The 27,194-nt window shown below is 35.7% G+C and overlaps 1 protein-coding gene and 1 long non-coding RNA gene across 2 annotated transcripts; both read left to right on the top strand.

The window, feature by feature from the left end:
* The first annotated feature begins 4,736 nt into the window (after positions 1 to 4,736).
* LOC132606608 (probable carboxylesterase 18) lies at positions 4,737 to 11,114 on the top strand. The gene is made up of 4 exons (XM_060320182.1): positions 4,737 to 5,232; positions 5,637 to 5,826; positions 10,168 to 10,303; positions 10,485 to 11,114. The coding sequence occupies exons 1-4, from the start codon at positions 4,829 to 4,831 to the stop codon at positions 10,772 to 10,774; spliced, it is 1,020 nt and encodes a 339-aa protein (XP_060176165.1). The 5' UTR covers positions 4,737 to 4,828; the 3' UTR covers positions 10,775 to 11,114.
* A 5,407-nt stretch (positions 11,115 to 16,521) lies between these two features.
* LOC132606607 (uncharacterized) lies at positions 16,522 to 20,585 on the top strand. The gene is made up of 3 exons (XR_009569996.1): positions 16,522 to 16,709; positions 17,068 to 17,124; positions 18,197 to 20,585. It is a non-coding gene; the product is annotated as an uncharacterized LOC132606607 (long non-coding RNA).
* The last annotated feature ends 6,609 nt before the right edge of the window (positions 20,586 to 27,194 follow it).

Below are 27,194 nucleotides of genomic sequence, written 5' to 3'. Positions count from 1 at the left end.
TAATTTAAAGACCACAGATATGAGGGGCAAAATTTAACGAAGGGCAATCTGCGCAAAAAAATGATAGATTATATAAATTTGTAGTGACAATGCGTATAACTATCAAAAGTCAAAAAAACCCGGGCCCAACATGAACAAAATGATACTATTATTATTTTATCATCAATACCTTATATACAAATTTGTAGTGACAATACGTACAACGATCAAAAGTCAAGATTTGATCAGCACAAGATATAAGATTTGATGGAATATCACTAAGTAATAGGACATCATGCCTATGGACAACTCCGACCTCTTATACATATTTAATTTTATTTAAAAAATTTATCATGTGTTCGGCTGCTCAGTTAAAATAAATTGTAATTAGAGTATTTAAATGAAATTTGATAATAAATTTAATATTTAAAATGAAATAGTTGTAAATTTTAAAGTTTAAGTTATATAAAAGATGTAGCGATTTAATTTTCATAAAATTCTTTGGTACAAATAACAGTGCATGAAAGCAACAATTTTTTTTTTTTAAACTCCCTCAGCATGATTTCTAAATTGATTAAGGTGCCGTTTGGCCATAAAAATTATTCAGTTTTTTTCGGATTTTTTTTTCACTTTTTTTTACTTTTGGGCGTTTGACCATAAATATTCGGAATACAACTTCAAGTTGTATTCCGGAATACCAAAAACAAAAAAAAACTTTTTTTTTATTTTTTTTTCACTTTTTACAACTACATTTCACCAAAAACTACAATTTCAAAAACTATGGCCAAACACAACTCCAACTCCAACTTCAAAAATCCAAAAAAAATGAATTTATTTTTGGTATCTATGGCCAAATGCCTACTAAATGTTGTAAGTCAGCACTTTGTCGATCTTAAGGGCAATTCGCACGAATGCCCTTATTTTGGGGTGGTCTTTAATTTTTTCCTTTAGTTTTGGATTTGAATCACTATTCAGTCAAAAAATTTAAAAAAATTCGCAAGGCAAAACATGCAAAACTCTACCTTCAAGCAGAGTTAAGGTAGAGTTTTGAGTTTTGCCTTAAGGCAGAGTTTTGATGATAAAATTCTGTCTTGCGAATCCAAACCTCTTCCTTGCGATTTTTTTTTTATTGAGCTGAAATTTGAACTCAGAACCTTGAAGTATTAAGCGAAGGGTAAAATTAAAGACCACTGCAAAAGAAGAGTAATCGAGCGCAAAAAAAAAAATGATGATAATGGGGTGCACATAAAATTATACTTCCTCTGTTTCAATTTATGTGAACCTATTTCTTTTTTAATTTGTATCAAAATAAATTACCTCTTTCCCAATTTAGAAATAAATTCACTTTATGAAATGATTTACAGTCATACAAATATTCAAGATTTATTTTAAACCACCAAATTCAAAAGTGTTCATTCTTTCTTAAATATCGTGCTCAGTTAAATGGATTCACATAAATTCAAAACGGAGAGTATATTTTAATTGTTAGAACCTCATTGGAAGTCTAAAATATGTATTCCATAAAGGTGTAATGGGACCCGCACATTAAAAGGAGAATCCAAACAAACGCAGCGAAAATCAAAGATGTCCCAAATATGATGGGACCCACCGTACAGAATAGAAGAGCTACAGTACGTGTTTACATAATAACCCCTGATAAAGCAATTGATGTAACAGGGAATAGGAGGGCTTTCCCGTCAATTCACATGAACGGGAATCTCATCTATTCCCTCTTACTAAGAGTAGTAATCAACTACATTTCCGCTCAACTTTCTTATTTCAACTAGACGGTCTATGCCCGTGTTGTGCACGGACCCAACACTTTAGATTATAATGCATTTATGTATATATAGTTATCTTTGAATAGTGATTATATATATATGTTTAAAACACGATTAATATAACATTGTAGTTTGTGCTCCGTATCTAAAATTTTAATATATTAATGTTTGTTACGAATACAAAATCGGCAAATTTATTAATATTTTTTAAAAGAGAAGACTTGTTTAAAAGGAAACTATTTTTCCTCTCTTTGAGATAAAACAATAGCAATATTTAAGCATCAGTTGATACTTTTAATTTTAATTCAATTAATTTAAAGGTGTAAAATACTTATTATTTTTTATCAAATTTTGATTTGGATAATTCTAATTCAAATTCTCGGTTTAGCTCATTTTACTTGTCATGTTGTCTTTTGCATGGTTTTTTAAGAAAACGTTGATTAGAATTATAATTTGACTAATTTACCTTATTCATTATTTGATCAAAATAAAAAAATAATTAAATTCTATGTTATTTTAAAATATAAATATTTTAAGTATATTTATTTTAGTGAACATAACAAATAAATGACATGTCGGAATAGCAAATACAACAGTTTAATATCTAGATTAGATCTCAGGCTAATATAAAAAAAGAAAGAAAACTGTATGGTTTGACTACTTAACTTTTTGAAGAAAAACAATTTTATTTGCTCCCACTAATGGATTGATACGCACGTGACAATGAATCCATCATTATTGACTTAATGAGATACTTTGGAAATTACATGAATATTGTTTGATTTTTTAATATGGAGTGCACTTTTTTTTTTGACATTATTAATTTGCACTATTTTTATGCATATATATATATATATATATACACACACACTATGTTCAAAACACGATTAATATAACATTGTAGTTTGTACTTTGTATCTAAAACTTTAGTATATTAGTGTTTACTACAAATACAAAGTCTGCACTTTTTTTTTTACATTATTTTTTTTAATATGGGGTTCACTTTTTTTTTTTTGATATTGTTTGATTTTGTTAATATGTGATCCACTTTTTTTTTTTTTTTTTTTTTTTTTACAGTGAGTTTGGAGATGGTGGGTTCCAATTTATTTTTTTTATTTTTTTTTATATTCCTTGATGTTGTTTAGTATGATGTCCACCCTTTATGGAATGCATTTTTTTTTTTGACATTATTAGTTTGTACTATTTTTATGCATATAATATATATACATATACTATGTTCAAAACACGATTAATATAACATTGTAGTTTGTGCTCCGTATCTAAAACTTTATTATATTAGTGTTTGCTACAAATACAAAGCCAGTACTTTTTTTTTCTAACAGTATTTTTTTTTTAATATGGGGTTCACCTTTATTTTTTTTTTAATATGGGGTTCACCTTTATTTTTTTTATATTGCTTGATTTTGATAATATAGGGTCCACTTTTTTTTTCCCATGAGTTTGGAGATGGTGAGTTCCACTTTTTTTTTATTGCTCGGTGTTATTTAGTATGGGGCCCACCCTTTTTTTAAAGGGACAGCGGACGACGAAGCATGGGTCTAAACCCATGCTTTATATAGTTTCTTCTTTTTTTATTTTTATTTTTTATATTGCTTGATGTTGTTTAGTATGGGACCACCCTTTTGGACATTATTAGTTTGCACTATTTTTATGCATATAATATATATATATATATATATATATATATACACACACACACACACATGGGATACTATGTTCAAAACACGATTAATATAACATTGTAGTTTGTGCTTCGTATTTAAAATTTTATTATATTAGTGTTTGCTACGAATATGCACGTGACAATGAATCCATCATTATTGACTTAATGAGATACTTTGGAAATTACATGAAACACGATTAATATAACATTGTAGTTTGTGCTCCGTATTTAAAACTTTATTATTTAAGTGTTTGCTACGAATACGCACGTGGCAATGAATCCATCATTATTGACTTAATGAGATACTTTGAAAATTACATGAATATTGTTTGATTTTTTAATATGGGGTGCACTTTTTTTTTTGGACATTATTAATTTGCACTATTTTCTTAATATTAGTTGTTGTTTAATATATATGGGGCCCACAACTTTTTTTTTTAAAATTGGAACGGATATATATATATACCATAGAATTATGGGGTCCACAATTTTTTTTTTTGTTCAAAACACGATTAATATAACATTGTAGTTTGTGCTGTGTATTTAAAACTTTATTATATTAGTGTTTGCTACGAATACGCACGTGGCAATGAATCCATCATTATTGACTTAATGAGATACTTTGAAAATTACATGAATATTGTTTGATTTTTTTAATACGGGGTGCACTTTTTTTTTTACATTATTAATTTGGACTATTTTTTTAATATTAGTTGTTGTTTAATATATATGGGGCCCATAACTTTTAATTTTTTTTTTGGAACAGATATATATATACCATAGAATTATGGGCTCATATTTTTTTTTATATTAGTTGTTTTGTTTAATATATATGGGTGGGGCCCACAATTTTTAAAAAAAATTAAATTGGAAACGGACGACGAAAGTGAGTTGGACTCACTTTTCTTATTGTAGTTTGTGCTCCGTATTTAAAACTTTATTATATCAGTGTTTGCTACGAATACGCACATGACAATGAATCCATCATTATTGACTTAATGAGATACTTTGAAAATTACATAAATATTGTTTGATTTTTTAATATGGGGTGCACTTTTTTTTTTACATTATTAATTTATACTATTTTTTTAATATTAGTTGTTGTTTAATATATATGGGGCCCACAACTTTTAAAAAAAAATTGGAACGGATATATATATACCATAGAATTATGGAGCCCACATTTTTTTTATATTAATTGTTTTGTTTAATATATATGGGTGGGGCTGTTTAATATATATGGGTGGGGCCCATAATATTTTCTTTTAAATTAAATTGGAAACGGACGACCAAAGTGAATTGGACTCACTTTTCTTAATAGTAGTAATTTCCACACATCACAGTTTCTTTCCGTTTTTCTCTCTCGCTTTTTGTGTTTGCATATATGGCGAAGAAATCATCGCCGGCACTTCCTTGGAAGATACGTGTCGCGTTATACTTAGTCTCTACCGTTACAGACTATTCACGACGTCCAAACGGCACAGTTAACCGCTGTCTTCTCTCAATCTGCGGTCTCAAAACATCATCCAATCCTAATCCAATCAATAACGTTAAATCCTTTGACATAACCGTTGATTCTTCCCGTGATCTCTGGTTCCGTCTATTCATCCCAACAACAGATGAATCTCGGAACTTGATTTCACTTCCCATAATTGTATTCTTTCACGGCGGTGGATTCATTTGTCTCAGCGCTGATACGATTGTGTACGATGCTGTTTGCCGCCGTTTCGCGAGGAAATTGCCGGCTGTTGTTGTCTCCGTTAATTATCGGCTGGCTCCGGAACACAGGTATTCAGAGGCGGATGTAATTTGTAACCAGTAATTTCGGCGCAAATCATAAATTTATGTCTAAACATTTACTAGAACTATACTCATATCAAATTTCAAGTGCCAAACAAGAAAATTCTTAGATCGAGATTTATTTTATGTCCGTTAAATATTTTAAATTATTAATTATTGTGACTTATAATATTTTTTATGTAATTTTTAAATATGTAAGTCTTTTTAAAAATCTTCTATGTCTGAATTCAATATCAAATAAATAAGTTTAACTTTCAAAATTCAAACTGTATCACATAATTTGTGACAGATGCAATAATAATTAGTAAATATAAATCCATTACTTAAAAATATAATGATTCAATGCTAAAACCTGAACTCATGAGGCTTAAATTCTGAATTCGTTTCTACAGGTATCCAGCACAGTATGATGATGGATTTGATGTGTTGAAGTTTCTCGATAACGAGAAGAACAGGGGGACATTGCCGCAAAAGGTTGATTTGTCTTGTTGCTTTGTTGCCGGAGATAGTGCCGGAGGTAACATCGCTCATCATGTGGCTAAACGTGCATGTGAATTGAAGTCGGACTTCAATTCACTTAAGGTAGGCCCCTCTCTCCATTTTCTCATAATGATGATATGCCATGCCCATACATATGCCACGTCATACATATAAATACTCTCTTTGTCCCGTTGTTACGACAGTGTTTGACTGATCACAAAATTGAATTAATTAAAAAGAGTACAAGTATATTTTACTCGGACAAAATTATGGAGTACCATTTATTCGTATATTTCTTTTATTTATCACAGACCACAATTATTATTGCGGAATTATCGTGTCAGTTATTTAAAAAGGCAAAAATCCCTTCCAAAATATCTTCTTATTTCCTTTTCTTTTTTGTTTTGCATGCATTGAAAGCAAAAATGCACACGTGGCACTAAGTATATACTGTCTTTTTTATTAATGGTTTTGGAAAAAAGGAAATTATAGTAATAAATTTTGAAAGCTGAAGTATAATTCGAAAAGTTCATTGTGTTGCAGGATTGTCCTTCACTGGGGGTGGTCTTTAATTTTTATCCCTCAAAATGGTGGTCTTTAACTTTTGTTCTTCATGCAGAATTTTAGCGAAAATATGAATAGAATTTGCAAATTGCTGCTGCAATTTTGCCTTGCATTTTTTTTAACTGAACTTGGATTCGAACCCACAACCTTGAAGTATTAGGCGAAGGGCAAAATTTAAAGACCACCAATTTGAAGGGCAAAAATTAAAGACCACCCCAAATGAAAGGCAATCCACGCAAAAAAAAAAAAAAAAAAAAAAGAGTTCAAATTAGGTTAATAATTTAACCAATTAATATTTTTGAATAATTAAACATAAAATAAACCTATTTAATTGTTTTACCCGCTTTAAACGTTCGCTAGCTTATTAGTAGGCGTTTGGACATGCGATTTCATCTCTGATTTCATCTCATGAGATGAAATCCCAAATCATCCAAAAAGGCATGATTTGAGATTTGAAATCATGATTTCTAAAAATATAAATATAAAATTTGACCAATACGTTTATATTTTGTAAAAAAAAAAAACCCATAAATTTTTTAACTGTAACAATGTTGGTTCGTCTTCTCGGTCGTCTGATCGGGAAATGCATGCTCGGCTTGAAGAGATTATTCGTACCATGTGAGAGGATTATATTAAAAGTAGTTACATTATTATTCATGTTAAAGTTTATTTTTTACTGAACTAAAGTTTGATCAATTGATGTTGTATTTTTTAGAAAGGTCTTCTAGTAGCGTATTAATTTTATTATGAACTATGACTTGCTCATTTGGTAAGATTGTATAATAATTGAGAAAGTTTTGATGAGTTTTACAACTTGTGGAGTTTTTATGCCAATAACTAAAAATACAACTTAAGAAATTCAAATTACATGTCCAAACACGATTTCATCTCATGATTTGATGTCCAAACGGCTCCTTAATCAAATACTTAGAGAACCATTATTTAGGCCTAGAATTTAGGGAATAGGACTAACTAGTGTACAAGTAGCTGTAAACCAGCATTTTCCTTCTTTTTAGGCTTTATTTAAGGCAGACCTTTATTATCCTTAATAAATAAATACTATGCAGTTGTTTTTAACGTCCACGTTACATAACCCTTACCCCCACCCCACGCCACCACTTCATGATCTCCAATACCGCTAATTATTATTTTAATATTACATGAATAAAGTTATGTATATATTTATGCATGTATGTGTTGCATGCCACATATGTATGTATATTTAAGTTTCATTTTGTCTCGTATTCTCTATTATTTAATAGATAAATGAATTTGGATTGTCATTAAAAAAAATACTTCCTAAACTCATATCTATCTTTTCAGTTATTTGAAAAATGCAACAAAGTATGAAGTTTATACTACATTCACATGAATGGAAAATATTGATTATTTTTTACCATATTAGTTACCAATTTTTAATTATTTAATATAATTTAAGAAATACATATTTTATATCAAGTAATAAATAATTTTTAATGTTTCATATTTTATCTCTTGTAGATTGCTTGTACGTATTTCTTTGCTTTTATGCCTCTCCATTTGTTAATCAAGTCGTTAGTTTTATTTTGGTCGAACTGTGGAAACACTGCATTACAAGTCTCCACTTTTTTCAACTTCTTTTGAACAAAATGAGAGGAATTGAACAAATCTCATCAGTTGCTCTACATTCTAGTACAGATTTTCTCCCTTGATGATTAAACTTTTACCTTCTCCTCACTTTTTCACGTCATAGTTAGATGCGTGCTTGATTCTAATTAGATGCCTCTTGCCACGTGTACCAATTACACGAATTTGGGTCCATTAAGTAAAGAATATTTATATTTTTTATTCTGATATATTCCTTCCGTCTCCATATTCTTTCCATAATTTAATAATAGTGTCGGTCAAATTAATTAATACTCTCTCCGTTTCAATTTATATGAACCCATTTGATCGGGCACGGAGTTTAAGAAAGTAGAGAAGATTTTTAAACTCGTGGTGTGAAATGAGTCACACATATTTTGTGTGGTTATAAATCATTGCATAAAGGTAAATTATTTCCAAATATACAAAGAGGGCATTCTTTTTGACACGGACTAATAAGAAAATGAATTCACATAAATTGAAACAGAGGGATTAAGTGTTTGGACATAAAATATGTGATATTTTCTTTTAAGAATATGGTATGTGAGAAAAGTATAAACAGGATATGTGAAAATAGTGGCGGAGCGAGGAATTTCGAGAGGGGTGTTCAACCTTTAGATAGTAAATAATTTTTTTTTTCTATGATTAAGTGCACCTAAAAAAAAAGAATTAAAATCAAACTACGCAATATTTACCGGAGCTTAGGCCCAGTTTATAGAAAAAAGGCAGGCCCACAAAATTATATGGCAAAATGTGCAATTTGCAGGATTGGTCTTCGCTGGGGTGGTCTTTAATTTTTGTCCCTCAAATCAGTGGTCTTTAATTTTTGTCCTTCGTTAAAAGTCTCTTGGTTTCGGATTCGAACCCTGCTCAGTCAAAAATTTTAAAAAATTCGCAAGGCATAAGTTGGACCTGAAATTATTCTGTAAGACATAAATTGGGTTTCACACTCTGCCTTAAGGTAAAAAAAGAAAAAAAAAATATTTTCCTGGAATTTTACAAACCTCTGCCTTAAGGCCTAATTTTGGGTAAATTTTTTGCCTTAAGGCATAAGTTGGGTCTAACTTATGCCTTGCAGATCCCAAATTCTACCTTGGGAATCACAACTTATGCCTTGCATTTTTTTTTTAACTGAGCCTGGATTCGAACCTCGGTTCTCTGGGTGTTAAGCGAAGGGCAAATATTAAAGACCACCAATTTGAGGGGCAAAAATTAAAGACCACCCTAAAGAAGAGCAATCTGCGCAAAAAAATAAAATGTGAAAAAAAAAGAAAAAAAAAGAAGTAATTTCGCAAGGTAGAGGTTTGTAGCAAAGTTAGGTCTATTCGAACAAAAGTTAGCCTTAAGGCAGAGGTTTGTATAATTCCAACTAAGTAAAAAAAAAAAAAAAAAAAAGGTTGCCTGAAAGCATTTTGTCTTCCGGTGAAGGCCAACCTTTACCTTAAGGTAGAGTTTGAAATCCTGCCTAAGGTAGAGTCTTGCAAAACTCTGTCTTTTTTGCCTTGCGAATTCAAACTCTATCTTGCGATTTGTTTTTTTTTTTGACTGAGCGGGGGTTCGAATCCGAAATCAAGAGATTTTTAGCGAAGGGAAAAAATTAAAAACCACCGCAAAAATTAAAGACCAGTGCCTTTGAAGGTCGATTGTGCAAATGACACACAAGTGATCGAACCTGGACGTCCTACAACTTTATGCATGCGCTCTGCCGTTGAGCTACTGCTCTCTATTGTGTCAAACGGCGTTCAAGCTTCTCTATATACGCATATAAAGTAATATTTGACTATATATAGTTTAATTTTCCGGTGAAGGGTGTTCTGTTGACCACCGTCGCTCTGCCCCTAGTGAAAATTGTAGTTGTGTTGGGACATACATTTAACCTCAAAAAAAAAAAAAGTAACAAATTTTTGAGTGAAAAACTAATCCAAATTGCTTTCAAACCTGAAACTCATCTTCAATTTTTTTTTTTGAAAATTACTCTATCTGTTTTGAAAAAAGAAAAAAGAAAAAAAAATCCAAACAGCTCCTTAGACTTGGGAACTAGTATGAAATAGTGGTACTTTTAAAAATGTATATGCCCTATTTGCCCAAAATCTAAGCATGTTAAACTAATCAAATTGAAGAGACAATTTTCCTTGATTCTGGATTTGCCATTTACTGTATTTTGTGCTTCAGTATTCTAGTTTAAATATCATCAGCCTTTTAAAAATAATTTACTTTTTATGATGTAAGTATTGAAAAATCATCTGAATCTAAAAGGTGATTGGACTGGTGGCTATACAACCGTTTTTCGGAGGGGAAGAACGAACCGAGGCAGAAATAAGACTAGCAGAAATTGACCCATTGATATCATCGTCTCGGACAGATTGGACGTGGAAGGCGTTCTTGCCTTCAGGTGAATCTAGAATTTAAATTTTATGCATTTGAATCCGTAATTCGACCACTTTCATCAAATTTATTGGGTTCAAAATCTATTATTTGTACAAAATTAATGAATTTTTTTATCACATACGCCTAAGACAAAATCTATGAGTTCACACGAACTCATAACTAATACGTGGGATATGCCCCTGCAGGTGAAGGGATAGACCGGGACCATGAGGTTATTAATGTTAGCGGTCCAAGAGCTATTGATATATCAAAGCTGGACTTTCCGGCAACAATGGTGGTGGTGAGTGGTTTTGATTCCCTTCAAGATTGGCAAAGGAGGTATTATGAGTGGTTAAAGAAGTCTGGCAAAGAAGTTTACCTATCAGAGTACCCAACCATGGTGCATGCTTTCTACATTTTCCCTGAGCTTCCTAAATCTACACAAGTAATTCTTGAGATTAAAGACTTCATTTATAAGCAATGCTCTAGGTTGTGAAGAATTGATGTGTCATATATATTGCTTCTTCACCAACCAAGACATTAAATCATATGTGCTAATTATACGGTTCTCATGGAGCTTAAACCAGTATGTGGTGCTGTTTTAGTAACAAATTGTTGGTACTTTCTATAGTTACCCCTATTTTAATTTAATTGTTGCTAAGTTATTTCCTCCAGATCCCCTAGCCTTATGGGGCTCCTTTGGAAAAATCTATAAGTTATATGTATATATATATTACTTTTTTTTTTTTTCCGGTTTGGTGGAGAGGTGTGTAGATCAATGTTAGGTAGCAAAGATTGGTAAATCCAATTTGAATGAGTACTATCCTAATTGCATATTTGATTACTTACATAAATTTACTAGTTGTATTTATTATATGTGTATAGAAGTATACAATCAATAAATAATTTATGTATATCGGCTAGAAAAAAATATGGTGAATTCGGTGGGACTTTTTGTGTAAAAATCCCTTAATTTTATGCAAACTATTAAAATTGGGCTCATTATTAATAAGAAAATGAGAAATAATAGGAGTTCCGCATGTTCCTTCATCTCTCTATCTCCTAATAAAAGATCAACTTATTTATCAAATGAAATCCCAATAGAGCATGTTAATAAAAATAGAATGAGAAAAGCTGTTAATCTGGCTGAGACACACCAAATTAGTCTAACATAAAACGGGATACAATAAAAATGATTGTATCTTTGCTCAGGGCTCAACTTCTTGAATGAAAAACTTTTAAGACTTTTCTTAGCGCTTACTTGTGGAAAGGGAAACGTCGAAATTGTAAACAATTTTTCCAAAGCAAAAACAAAACAGAATCATGCGGTACAAAGGGACTAATACCAAAGACAGGCACAGAGAACATGATATAGGTTGGAAAGAGTTATGCAAGAAGCCACAAATTAGGGGTAATGCAGATCACGTTATTGGTTTCGTTTTAATGAAAAATGCATTGCATGCGATGACATGAGGTTCAAAGCCATGATTTCAGTGTCGAAATGATTGCTTACAAGTTTTTCACTCTGAAGGAATTTTGCAAGTGAATTGGCAATGTATAAATCTGTTACGCTACTAGTAATGATAACTATTTGCATCAGATAGTTTGAGACAGCCAGGAGATAGAAGCAAATCAAATAGGAAAAGGGTAAAAATACCCTTAATTTATTAGAAATTGTTCAAAAGTGTCCTCCTTCCACCTATTGGATATGTTTTCTAATAATAGGGAATTGAGGATAGTGTGATGCCTTACAGCAATGTATTAGCTTAAACAACTGAGATATTACAAGAAAATATATCCAATGTCCTGGTAAAGTTAGGACTGTTGTAATCTATTAAGTAACTAGTAAGCTTCTATCCTACAATATACGTGGTGTTACAACTTGAAGAACAAGACTTGTAATCCTCCTTTGTTAATTGGTAATGTCATTCAAGTGAGAAGTGATACATAGAAATGCAGTCTCACTGCATGGGATAGTAAGGCCCCCTCTTGGATAATCAAATCTTTTTTCTTCCTCTGCATGCCTCAACAAGTCTTGAAACAATGGATGCTTCAAGCAAGAGATTGGAACCACGAATCGATGCTTATTATTATGGCTCTCTCCAACATAAACTGCCACATGATCCTTGGGAACATCTGCTAACTTTGTTGATGCTGATGAGGTGGTTGTAGTTAATGTTTGGCGGAGAAGAATATTGTGTTTAGCATGATGAAAGAGTGTCTTGAGTTGAATTCTCATGATAGATGGATCTCTCTTCCAACTTTAACAAGCTTCAAGTGATATATGTCTTGAGAAAAAAATAATCTTATGCTTTTTGCGAATGATTTCTCTGATATATATAGAGATTAGTTGGAGTTTTGGAGAAGTTACTTGAATTGTTTGTAGTATCCCAGCAGTGGTCTCAGTTGCTTTTTTTTCCCTCCCAACTTGTAGCTGCACAAAGATAGGATAAAATTGGATTTAACAATACATTTCTGACGTAGCACATTTTTCTTAGTTCATAACCGTGTACTCTACGTAGACTTAAGTCTTTTCTTTTCAACTTTATTTTTTCTTTTTTTCGAAAATAGTTTATTGCTTTTGCTGCTCTTGATCTTTTCAGCCTTGAGATGAAGATACATGTACTCAATACTTAAGATGATACACATGGGCCCTTTTTGTTTGGTTGTAATGCAAGTTCATATTTCCGCGGGTGCTGCACTAATTTCATTGTATTTGCAGCAGCAATTGCTGCTCATTAATATAAGCTTTATATAAGCAATTATGGTACGAGTTAAGTATGGCATTTCTTATATATAGGAACTAAGCCAATTGATGAAGGAGCGTAAATAAGAGTTATGGAAATCTACTGAGGTAAAGAATTTTCCTAAAGATCAGAGAGGGACAATGGATTTTGTCACACCCCAACCTTGGGGGTGTGGCCGGCACCCGGCACCCGAAGGGCCGAGCGAACCAACTGTGATATCTAAACTCTGTAACGTGAATCATAGGACGACGAGGCCGCTGAATAACAATAGTAAAAAGTATATCATAACAACCTGCAAAAGAAAAAGACCCAATAACACATATACACATTATAAGGGCTAACAAGGCCACAACCAAGAAAGACAAATAGTCAGAAGGCTAACAAGGCCAAACACAACACCTGTACACTGACCGATAGTCTGTAAGCCTCTAAGAACACTAATATGCATCAACTGGTCGGGACAGTGGCCCCGACGTACCCATAGCCATACTCATAATATATATATACACACGTGCATCCTATTTGATGACTCTGACCAGCAACTCTGGAGAATGGAGTGCGAACATCCCTGCTGAACTCTGGTATCCTACTGAGAAAGGTACACCAATCCGTCTGCCTGTACCTGTGGGCATGATCACAGCGCACAAAATGCGTCAGTACGAAATATGTACCGAGTATGTAAGGCGATAAGCATAAACCTAACATAAGCATAAGAGATATAAATAACAAGAGTGAAGATATAGAGGCAACCTGAAACTCTGAACGAGGCCACTGAGGGCGACCATAACCATGACATAAATGTAAATGCATGCCCGTAAAATCATTCCTCTCTGTGGAGGCATATATCATATCATATAACAATAATAAATCCCTCTATGGGGTGAGCTCATCATCATAACATCATCTCTGCCCAACTGATCAGTGGCAATGCACATCTACGTGCCTACCCGGCTGCCTACAACACGGCTCGGTAAAGAAAGAAATACATCTAGGTGCACAGCTACGTGCCTACCCGGCCGCTTACAACACGACTCGGTAAAGAAAGAAACATGTCTAGGTGCACATATAAGTGCCTACCCGGCCGACTATAGCGCGGCTCGGTAATGAAAATAAATACATAGATATAAGTCCAATGAAAGACTGACCTCAGAAGAAATATCATGGAAAGAGTCAGGGTGACCTATCATCGTTATCCTCCGACTATCATTATTGTCGCTACGTTTATCATTATTTGATCATTAGGACAAAGAAGTAAAAGTACAAGGAAATATCTTGTTATGAATTATTCACGAAGCCAAAGTTAGCCAAACTCTTATGAAATATGATCGACACAACTTTTATCGGAAAGAGTGTGCTAACGAGAGGTTCGTCACCTTGGAGCAATACACAAGAAGATAAAGATTAACTCAATTAAGGGAAGTACAATCAACTCAAATTTGATGTGAAGAGTACCATAACTAATATCATTCTTCATTCGATAAACAAGAGGGATACGAAATGTGAAAGGTGCTTCAATACAAGTTATTCATGAGAAAAGGGTAAGCTTAACCATTTTGGACATAATCGATACAAGTTGAACGGAAAGTATTTTAATCGATAGCCAAAAGGAGATGTGGACCATAATTTAGTACAAGTCATAGATGAGTATGTGTCAGCTCAATTATCATAGAACGTGATCGATCCAAGTTAGCGGAATAATTTTTCAATGAAAGGTCATTTGAAATCTGGTCATGCCACAAAGAGAATAGAAAGCCCTACATATCTCGTCGATGGAGTTATATACATTTTCTCGAGTCCTTGAACGTCTTACGAATGATTTCCTACATCATACGACCAATATGGGATCAATTCCAAGTTCATAGCTTATGGAAATACTCAATGAGACATTTCGTCAAACAACTTGTGGGCGTAAGTTCGTAGGGTCATTTGTAGTTCAATTCCTTCATTCAAGACTACCATATTTCTTCTCCTTTACTCCTACTCTTCCTTATCAATCCATCCATACCTTCACAACTCCAAGAAAATACATTTAAACCACATAAATCAGCTCAACCAATCAATTTCATCCATACTAGTTTGTATGGTTCATATACATGGGATTTCCTCCAAATTTCTTAGATTAAACACTTGGAGAATCATAAGGAGATGATTTAGAGGATAAAACATACCTTAGATTCCCAGAGTCAATCCAAAACAGAGATTTCTTCAAGTTGAAGATTTCTTTCGAAAAGCGAAACAACAAAGAAACGACGATTCTACGATTACCACGTGATTCCTTATGTTAAAGTTACTTGATTAGCCTTTGGATTTGCTTATGATTGATGAAGAAATGTTTGAGAGAGTATAGGAAGTGTTTAGGGTTTGTTCTTTGAAGAGAAATGAGGTTCCAATCTGATTTGTGGGTCTTTTATATAAAAAGGAATAAGCTGCCACCGACCTAGAGCATTGTTCCCGCGACAGTTTATGTCCCTGGACAGAAATGCGAATATCTCTCTACTCCGATGTCATATCGACGAACGAAAAAATGCTCTGGAAACTGGACTCGTAGACCTTCGATTGGTAGGTGGATCACCCCGTAACTCCAAGTAGATTGAGAGAAAAGCTCCGAGAAATCTGACCCAAATTTCAATGAAATTTACAAACTTAACTTGCGACGCCCTTTGTCGACTTTCGTATTACAACTCGTTTGACTTCCAAACTTAACAAGAGACCATTATACAATTCAAATACTTAATATCATTACTTGATTAGCATGTGGAGCACTCCTAATCTCACCCAAAAGTACAAGTTATCGTATTCCCAACTTGCCGACTTTTGACGAAACTCATGCTTCTGTGATTCATTATGTTACACCCCGGATTTTTTTTTGCACGTTAAAGTCGCATCATGAGTTAGTCGACGCAAGTTCAAAAGAAATTATGTTGTGGATAAAAGGGATTGATTTTATTAATAAAAATGGTTACAGGAGTCTCTAAATAATATTAGTAAGTGGCGGAAGATTTGGAGGGCGAATGAATCAAAGAAGCATGAGTTTCGTCAAAAGTCGGCAAGTTGGGAATATGATAACTTGTACTTTTGGGTGAGATTAGGAGTTCTTCACATGCTAAGAAAATAATAATGTGAAGTTTTTAATCGTATAATGGTCGTTTGTTAAGTTTGGAAGTCAATCGAGTTGTAATACGGAAGTTGACAAAGGGCGTCGCAAGTTAAGTTTGTAAATTTCACTGAAATTTGGGTCAGATGTCTCGGAGCTTTTCTCTCAATCTACTTGGAGTTACGGGGTGATCCACCTACCAAATCGAAGGTCTACGAGTCTAGTTTCCAGCGCATTTTACCGTTTATCGATATGACATCGAAGTAGAGAGAAATTCACATTTCCGTCCAGGGACATAAACTGTCGCGGGAACAGTGCTCTAGGTCGGTGGCTGCTCATTTAAGTTATATAAAACACCCTCTTCACGAATTGTTTCTTCATTTTTTCACCATCCACGACTTGGAAAACCCTCAAACCCTCTCCAATTAATTCTCCATCAATCTCAATCCAAACCAAGAGCAAATATATCAACTTTAACATGAAGAACAACATGTCAACTTCGAAATTGTGATTTCTTCACTATTTCACCTTTTGGAGGAAAATCTTGCTTTGAAGTAACTTGGGGTTTAAAGTGATTTTCATGATGTAAGGTATATTTTAACTTCCTTTTGATCTCTTTGAACTTCTACAAGTAATTGATTATAGAAATTAGTGAAAAACCCCATAGAACAAGCTCTTCTATATTCTTATGAAACTTTCATGAACTTAGCTTATTTGTTGGGCTGTTTTATATGGTTTTGTTGCGTTGTTTGGAGTTATGGTGATATGGATGAGATCATATTGAAGAGGAGAAGTAGAAAAGTAGAATTTGGTAGCGTTTTACGGGAAAATTTTGCTACAAAAAGGGCCTATAAATTCATGCCCATGAGTTGCTCGATTAAATATCTAAATGAAGATTTCTATAAGCTATGACCTTGGTTTTGATCTTGAATAGTCCGTATTATGTAGGAGATCGTTCGTAAGGCGTTCGAGGACTCGGGAAACATATATAACTCCATCTACGAGGTATGTAGGGCTTTCTATTCTCTTTGTGGCATGACTAGATTTCAAATGACCTTTCATTGAAAAAAAATTGTTCCGCTAACTTGGATCGATCGCGTTCCATGATAATTGAGCTGATACATACTCATCTATGACTTGTACCAAATTATGGTCCACATCTCCTTTTGGCTATCGATTAAAAGACTTTCCGTTCAACTTGCGTCGATTATGTCCCAAAATGGTTAAGCTTTCCCTTTTCTCATGAATAGCTTGTATTGAAGTACCTTTCACATTTCGTATCCCTCTTGTTTATCGAACAAAGAATGATATTAGTTATGGTACTCTTCACATCAAAGTTGAGTTGATTGTACTTCCTTTAATTAAGTTAATCCTTCTCTTCTTGTCTATTGCTCCAAGGTGACGAACCTCTCGTTGGCACACTCTTTCCGATAAAAGTTGTGTCGATCATATTTCATAAGAGACTTTGGCTTCGTGAATAATTCATAACAAGATGTTTCCTTGTACTTTTACTTCTTTGGCCTAATGATCAAATAATGATAAACGTAGCGACAATAATGATAGTCGGAGGATAACGACGATAGGTCACCCCGACTCTTTCCATGATATTTCTTCTGAGGTCAGTCTTTCATTGCACCTATATATATGTATTTATTTTCATTACCGAGCCGCGCTATAGTCGGCCGGGTAGGCACTTATATGTGCACCTAGACATGTTTCTTTCTTTATCGAGCCGTGTTGTAGGAGGCCGGGTAGGCACGTAGCTGTGCATTGCCACTGATCAGTTGGGCAGAGATGATGTTATGATGATGAGCTCACCCCACAGAGGGATTTATTATTGTTATATGATATGATATATGCCTCCACAGTGAGAAATGATTTTACGGGCATGCATTTACATTTATGTTATGATTATGGTCGCCCTCAGTGGCCTCGTTCAGAGTTTCAGGTTGTCTCTAGATCTCTTTCCATGATTATCCGTATCTCTTATGCTTATGTTATGTTTACGCTTACCGCCTTACATACTCGGTACATATTTCGTACTGACGCATTTTGTGCGCTGTGATCATGCCCACAGGTACGGGAGACAGATTGGTGTACCTTTCTCAGTAGGATACCTAAGTTCAGCAGGGATGTTCGCACTCCATTCTCCGGAGTTGCTGGTCAGAGTCATTAAATAGGATGCGTGCATATACATATATATATATATATATATATATATATATATATATATACAGACTATGGCTATGGGTACGTCGGGGCCACTGTCCCGACTAGTTGATGCGTATTAGTGCTCTTAGAGGCTTACAGACTATCAGTCAGTGTACAGGTATTGTGTTTGGCCTTGCCGGCCTTTTGACTAGTTGTCTTTCTTAGTTGTGGCCTTGTCGGCCCTGATTATGCATATATGTGTTGTTAGGCCTTTTCTGCTTGCAGGTTGTTATGATATACTTCTTACAATTGTTATTCAGCAGCCTTGTCGGCCTATGATTCACGTTACAGAATTCAGAAATCACAGTTGGTTCGCTCGGCCCTTCGGGTGCCGGGTGCCGGCCACACCCCCCAAGGTTGGGGTGTGACACATTCACCCTCCAAATCTTCCGCCACTTACTAATATTATTTATAGACTCTTGTAACCATTTTTATTAATAAAATCAATCCCTTTTATCCTCAACAAAATTTCTTTTTGAACTTACGTCGACTAACTCATGATGCGACTTTAACGTGCGAAAATCCGAGGTGTAACAGATTTGGTGAATAAATGGAACTTAGTTGATTAATTAGTTACTATTTGCTTCCATTTGGTAATATTCTACCAATTAGTATGTGCCCAAGCTGCCCTGAACACCACCATTGTAAAAAGAAAAAGGTTATGTCAGTTAGTTGCAAGTGAATATAGGAAAAGATCACTGCTTTGTCAATTAGTGCCCCTCAAATTATTAGTTTTACTAGTCCATTCAACAGCTCTTTATTTAAGAATTGTGACATATCTATGTTTTGGGTCCCTCGATGATTCAATCAAGATTGATTCTTTCCTGTTTTCACAATAATAGTAGTTTATTTTGATCTCCATAGCTGCCCTACCATTTTGGATATGTCTTTATCTACCCTTCATCAAGAGCACATGCATGTTGGATTATCTGAGTATTATTTGGTGCATATTGCTATATGCATCTAAATTCTAATATTTAATCAATCATTGATCATAAGTTGCCATTGCTGTTGCTTCTTTTAGACAAGTTATTCATGCATTTACTCTTGTAATCTTAAGTAATGAAGATTTGTTGTACCAAACAAGTACTAAACAGATTTGATTCAGCTAGTTTTAAGATAAGGCATCAGACATTTTTGTCTTCATTTGTTGTATGAGGTTAAGCTAGTTCTACTTCTTATATTCCGCCTCATTTCTGTATCTGCAGGCAGAATATAACTTGAGATATTCCAACAATAAGTTTGAGAGTGACTGTTTTTTAAAAGTTATGCAGAAGCAATATGGAAGACGAAAAGAAGCTGTGCCTTCCTTTAAGCTAAATATTAATAGCACAAGTTTATTTTGTATATTAGATAAAACATTGAAATGCATATTCCGCCGTTCAGTAGACTCTGATTTAAAACTACAAATTACTAAGATGCTTTCGACAGTCAAACAAAAGTTAGAAATTGTAAGCACGTTTTAAATGCTGATATTTTCTTGAACTTTCCCTAAGATGTGAATTAACAGAAGGATTTACATTCTGTTCAGTCAAAATGTTTCATTCTTACTGGTATTTGAGTGTCTTATTCAACTCTTTCTTGTCTCCACACTACACTGCCTTGTTGCAAAAATGAATTGGAAGAAAAGCCTATATATCATGTACTACAGCAGAATCTGTTGTTTCTCAATAGTAGGGAATTGAGGTCTCGTTCAAGCCCTGGGTATGGAGTCGCTTTTGTTAGGGAGCGCTTTACCCCTCCGATGTGGGACTTCTTCGCGCGAATCTGGATTTAGTTGGGCTCCAATGCGGGTACCGAGCACCGGGTGGAAAACCATAAAAAAGAGGTTAGTGAAATGCTGATATATTGGCTTAAACAAGTCTTGCATTGTTATACTGAATTGGACATAGAGTGACAAGAAAATATATCCAAAAAATCCGGGGAAGTTAGGATTGCAGTAATCTATGAACTAGTAAACTTCTAACCTACAAATATACATGATGGTACAGATTGAAGAACTATACTTCTGCACTCCTTTATTAATTGGTGATGACATTTAAGTGAGAAGTGATATAGAGAAATTCAGTCTCGCTACATGGGATAGTAAGGCCCCCCCTTGGATAATCAAATAGGTATTCCTCCTCTGCATGCCTCAACAAGTCTTGAAACGAAGGATGCTTCAAGCAAGAGACAGGAACCACAAATCTATGCTTATTATTATGGTTTTCTCCAACATAAACTGCCATGTGACCCTTCGGAACATCTGTTAACTTTGTCGATGTTGATGAAGTGGTTGCAGTTGATCCTCGCCGCAGAAGAATATTGTGTTTAGCATGATGAAAGATTGTCTTGAGATGATTCCTCATGATCGATGAACTTCTCTTCAACTTTTATGTGGTAAGAGTGCTGGAAGAAATTGAAAACAAACTTTAATTGATATGTAGTGTGAAGAAAGAGGCTTATGGTTTTTGCAAATGAGTTCTCTGACTTATATATATGGGGATTCGTCAGAGAAGTTTGTTGATTAATTATCTGTAGTAGCATTAATCATCTGTAGTTGCATCCCAACAGTGTGGGACCAAAATTATCACTAAGAATGTATGCCAGCATACTCGATTGCTTTACATTACTGGGGCAGAGATATGTTTGCTCCTCAACTTGCTGCTGTAAGATAGAGAAAGTTTCTTTGATTTAACAACACATTGACGGCATAGGACATAGTTTCTTGCTCAAAACCGCGTACTTCTACGTAGACCCATTCTATTATAAATTACTCCATTCTTTTATACATGTACTAAATACTGATAACTTCATATGGGGTTATGATATTTATCAAAAGATTTCCAAAAGACATAGAAGTCAACACATGAAATTATTGACTGGAACACTTACATTCTATAACATCTTAGCGAATCAAACAGTAATTCTCTTGGTCCTGGGACAATGCTAACCCACCATGCTGAAATATTAAACTACATTTGCTGAAATATTAAAGTACTATGAGAAAGCAGTAATCATTAGGAACATTGTTATTACATGCCTTCTAGAGAAGGGCCATAAATTTAGAAAAGAAATTATTTCATTTTCAGTTAGTTCAATCAATTATATGGGGGATTCATTCCCAACGGACAATTTAGTAGATAAGAGGATACTGCTTCCCGGTCGGATTTCCGTTCGCCTCTTAACTATGTGCAAAAATGTCTATATATCTAGCTTCAGAACTGCAAATTACTGATCTATCATCCGCAATCTGTACTAGAACCTGACTAATCTTTCAGAATACATTGGCGATGAAGCCGGTAGTTTCTTCTTGGCCCTCAATGATTAAATCAAGAGTGATTCTTTACCTGTTGTCACAACGACTTATTAGTTGTTCATGCTGACATATCCACCCTACCAATTTGGGTATGTCCCATAGGTACAACTACATGTGATTATGAGGTCATTTTTACTTATCCAGATACTGTCTGGTGCAGGTTGCTATATGCATTCAATACTCAACCATGGATAACAAGTTGTTAATTTGTCCTCATGTGACTGCAAAGACCTGTTATTCATTATTTAATCTTGTATTTAGTGATAAATATTTGCTTTCTAATAAAAATGTAATAAGCAGATATTCTTTGATGTGTCGTAAGATAAAACATCAGATTTTGATGCCTTAATTTGCTGTTATATGGTTTAGCAATGTTATTCAACTCTTTCCTGTCTCCACACTGCCTTGTTGCTAAAATGAAATGGAAGAAAGGCCTATATATCATGTACTACAACAGAATCTGTTATTTATCAATATTAGGGATTCTTTTTCAACCTCAATATTAGAGAATTTAGGTCTCGGGTTCTATCCCCAGGTATGGAGTCGCCTTTGTTAGGGAGAGGTTTTCTCCTCCATTGTGGACTTCATGGCATGAATCTGAATTTAGTCGGCCCCAGTGCAGGTATCGAGCACCGGGTGGGAAACCATAAAAAAGAGGTTAATGACACGCTGATGTATTGGCATAAACAACTCTTGCATTGTTATATTGAATTGGACATAGAGTTGCAAGAAAATATATCCAAGATCCAGGGAAAGTAAGGATTGCAGTAATCTATGAAATAGTAAACTTCTAACCTACAATTATACATGATGTTACTAGTGGCGGAGCCAGAATTTCTGCCGAGGGGGTTCAAAATATAAAAAAGTAAACATACGAAGAAGCCTAAGGGGGTTCAACATCTACTATATATACATAAAAAATAATTTTAACCTTGTAAAAACAGTATTTTTTTCCGCCGAGGGGGTTCGGATGAACAGCCTCTGTTAGGATTTAAATCCCAAATCCGACCTTTGTAAGCAGGTTTCCAGGAAAGATTGGAGGGTCACAGCTGGACCACTTAAATACCAACCTCCTTAGACAGAACCTACTTACGCCGTGATGTAAGCGAAGAATAAATAGCACACACAGATTTATAGTGGTTCACCCTCAATGTGAGAGCTACGTCCACGTTGCTGCTGCAGATCTTATTAAAGAAGAAATATTACAAGTGTTTACAACACTCAACCTCACAACCCCAATCCCAATTACACTCAAGAATTTTACCACAGAAAATTCTCTCAAAGACCTTCTCTTACTTAGGCCTTTCACTAAGAGTATTTCTCTTAGATTGTTTCTCTCTTGGGATGTGTATAGCAAATGATCTTAATGATATCTTACAAATGAACCATAAGCTACCTATTTATAGGAATGAATTTCCTATGATGAGGTAAGCGCTTACATCACGACTATTATGAGGTAAGCGCTTACATCACGACTATGTGAACAAAAGAATTGACTTGTTTGGCCAATTCCACACCTAACAAATCTCCCACTTGAAGACTAATTTTAATTTGTCTTCACACTTTGATCGATGCAGCAGCTCTTTCCTACTTTCATACTTCGTGCAGGCCAACTGAAGTTGAGCATAACTTCAGTTTGTCTATCGTCACTGCCTTTGTCAGCATGTCTGCTGGATTCTGACTCCCTGCGATCTTCTCAAGCACCAGCGCTCCATCTTCCAAAGCCGATCTAATGAAATGGTACCGGAGTTGTATGTGCTTCGTTCGAGCATGGTAAACCGGGTTCTTTGCCAAATGAATGGCGCTTTGGCTATCACAATATAGCACACTTCCCTCGTGGTCCTGATCCAATTCCCGCAGAAAAGATTGTAGCCACATCATTTCCTTTGTGGCCTCCGTCACAGCAACGTACTCAGCCTCACAACTAGAGAGAGCTACTATCTTTTGCAACTTGGAAACCCAAGAGATTGCAGTACCTCCGAAGGTGTAAACATACCCGGATGTGCTCTTTCTGCTATCAATATCACCACCGTTGTCAACATCAACATACCCTTGCAATCCTGTTTTTGATTTTCGGAAATACAGAGCTGAACTCGAGCTGCCTTTCAGATATCTGAATATCCACTTCACAGCCTCCCAGTGTTGCTTTCCCGGATTGCTCATAAATCGGCTGACAACTCCCACTGCATGTGCAATGTCTGGCCTTGTACATATCATTGCATACATAAGACTACCGATTGCAGATGTATAAGGTATCTTGTCCATCTGCTTCTTCTCATCCTCGGTTGTCGGCGACTGATCCTTTGACAACCGAAAGTGTCCAGCCAAGGGAGTGCTGACTGGCTTGGCATCATGCATGTTAAACCTTTTGATAACTTTCCTCACATATTCTTCTTGTGAGAGTTTGATGCCCTCCTTGCTTCGGTCGATTCTCATCCCAAGGATTTGCTTTGCAGCTCCCAAATCCTTCATTGCAAACTCTTCCGATAACCCTTTTTTCAACCGATCAATCTCCTGTAGGTTTGCTCCTACGATTAGCATGTCGTCGACATAGAGTAGCAGTATCATGTACGAGTCTTCAAATTTTTTGAAGTAACAACAGTGATCTGCCTCGCACCTTGAAAAATCAGCTTTCTTCATAAAGCTGTCAAACTTTAAATACCACTGTCTTGGAGCCTGTTTTATTCCGTACAGACTCTTTTGAAGTTTGCACACCAGATTCTCCTTTCCTTTGATTTTGAATCCCTCCGGCTGTCGCATGTAGATTTCCTCGTCTAGATCACCGTGAAGAAATGCAGTTTTCATGTCCATCTGTTGCAGATGTAGATTTTCCTTTGCTACCAGCCCAAGAACAGTTCTGATAGTCACCATCTTGACTACGGGAGAGAAGATCTCCGTATAGTCAATGCCTTCTTTCTGTTGAAATCCCTTTGCAACCAGCCTTGCTTTATAACGCTTGCTTCCATTGGGTTCTTCCTTTATCCGATAAACCCATTTGTTTTGCAATGCCTTTTTATCCTTTGGCAACTCGGATAATTCCCATGTATGATTTGCCGATAGTGAATCCATTTCATCCTTCATTGCCAGCTCCCACTTAGTCGATTCATCGACTTGCATTGCTTCTTCATAACATTCCGGCTCCCCTCTATCAGTGAGTAGAATGTAGTTGAGGGATGGAGAGTACCTGTGAAGCGGCTTCCTGATCCTGGATGATCTACGCAGCTCTGTGATTGGCGTCTGTTCATTTGTTTCAGAATCAGCACTTTCATCAGCACCTTCTCGGATTGTTTGTTCCTCTGCCTCGGTTGTACCTGGCTGCGGCTCAGGTGCCGGAAAGTCCCTCAAATCGACTATTTCCGATTCCTTGTCCTGACATTCTGAATTCTTTTGCAGCTTGTCTTTGTACAGTACCTCTTCGTTAAAGACAACATTCCTGCTTCGGATGATCTTCCGATTTTGTTCATCCCAAAATCGGTACCCAAGCTCGGTGTCACCATAGCCAATAAAGTAACACTTCTTTGATTTTGGATCAAGCTTGCTTCTAGCCGTATCATCATTATGAACATATGATAAGCAACCGAACACTTTCAGAAATGAAAGATTTACCTTCTTGCCACTCCAGACTTCTTCTGGAATTCTGAAATCCAAGGGAACTGACGGTCCTCGGTTAATTAAGAAGGTCGCGGTATTGACTTCATCTGCCCAGAATGTCTTGGGCAGTCCAGAGTGTATTCTCATACTCCGAGCACGCTCGTTCAACGTTCGGTTCATTCTTTCGGCTACTCCATTCTGTTGCGGCGTTCCAGGAATAGTCTTCATCATCTTGATCCCATTATCGGCACAGTACCGTTTGAAATCACCATCAGTGTATTCTTCGCCGTTGTCGGACCTCAAACACTTCAACTTGAGGTTTGTTTTATTCTCGACCATGGCTTTCCATATTTTGAATACACTAAACACATCGGATTTATTTTTCATAAAATAAACCCATACCTTCCTGGTTGAATCATCAATGAAGGTCACGTAGTAGTGTGATCCTCCAAGGGAGGGTACAGTGGTAGGTCCCCACACGTCTGTGTGCACCAATTCCAGCTTTTCGACCTTCAACTCTCTGCCTGCACTTGAGAAGCTTACTCGCTTTTGTTTTCCGAGAATGCAGCTCTCACACGTATGAAGGTCCACCGTCTTCAGCTCCGGAATTAAGCCATTTGTCACCAACAGCTTCATCCCCTTCTGGCTGATATGCCCCAGCCGACAATGCCACAAATCTGTCTTCTTTGTGTTGTCAACCACAGCAACAGTATCACGACAGCTAGTCGTCATGTAGAGAGTGCCAATCTTCTTTCCTCGGCCAACTACCATAGCACCTTTCGCCACCTTCCAAGACCCATTACCAAAATTGAGATCATATCCCTCATCATCAAGCTGACCTACTGAGATCAGGTTTCGCATCAGCTTTGGAACATGTCTAACTTTTGTAATCTTCCACGAGGATCCATTTGACATCTTCAAATTAATGTCTCCCGTGCCAACAACATCTAGCGGCTCTCCATCGGCTAAATAAACTTTGCCGAGATTCCCAGCCACGTAGTTTGTCATTATATCATGATGTGGGGTGGTATGAAAGGACGCTCCTGAGTCAAGCACGCAAGAGTCTATCGGGCTGTCAACCGATAGCAACAACGCATCGCCAATGTCTTCCGTAGCAGCGTTGATTCCAGCCCCCTTGTTGTCCTCCTTCTTTGGCGCCCTGCAGTTCTTCTTGAAGTGACCTGGTTTTCCACAGTTCCAACACTCATGTGTTCGTCCTGGTCTGGATTGACCCCTGCCATTCCTTGACTTCGATCTGCCCCTATTTCGGTTGTAGTTTCTGTCATAATTTCTGCTTCTGTTTTCAACATTAAAAGCAGAACTCGTCGATGCCTCTCCCGAATCTGTCCTGCGCACCTCCTCGGCAAGGATACGATCCCTAACATCGTTGAACTTTAGTTTGTCACTGCCGACAGAATTACTAACCGCTGCTCTCATTGGCTCCCAACTATTTGGTAGGGATGCCAACAAAATTAGAGCTTGTACTTCATCATCGAAATCAATTTTTACCGATGACAATTGATTTACAATGGTATTGAATTCATTTATGTGTGCAGCAACATGAGCATTTTCCATCATCTTTAGATGAAATAGTTTCTTCATGAGAAATACCTTATTATTTGCCGAAGGTTTTTCATACATGTCAGACAATACCTTCATCATATCTGCGGTGGTCTTCTCCTTTGCCACGTTGTGAGCAACGTTCTTCGACAGCGTCAGTCGAATGACTCCCAGAACTTGTCTGTCGAGGAGATCCCAATCTGCTTGCTTCATCTCCTCTGGTTTCGGACTCAGAGGTTCATGAAGCTTTCTGCCATATAAATAATCTTCAATTTGCATTCTCCAGAACGCAAAATCTGTACCATCGAATTTACCGATGCCGTGCGTCGTACCATCTTCGCCTCTCATCGTTTCTAAATCACAACACAACCTGTTGCTCTGATACCAGTTGTTAGGATTTAAATCCCAAATCCGA

This window comes from Lycium barbarum, chromosome 8, assembly GCF_019175385.1.
Source record: "Lycium barbarum isolate Lr01 chromosome 8, ASM1917538v2, whole genome shotgun sequence".
NCBI lineage: Eukaryota > Viridiplantae > Streptophyta > Magnoliopsida > Solanales > Solanaceae > Lycium > Lycium barbarum.
This window is presented reverse-complemented; position numbering and strand designations above follow the sequence as displayed.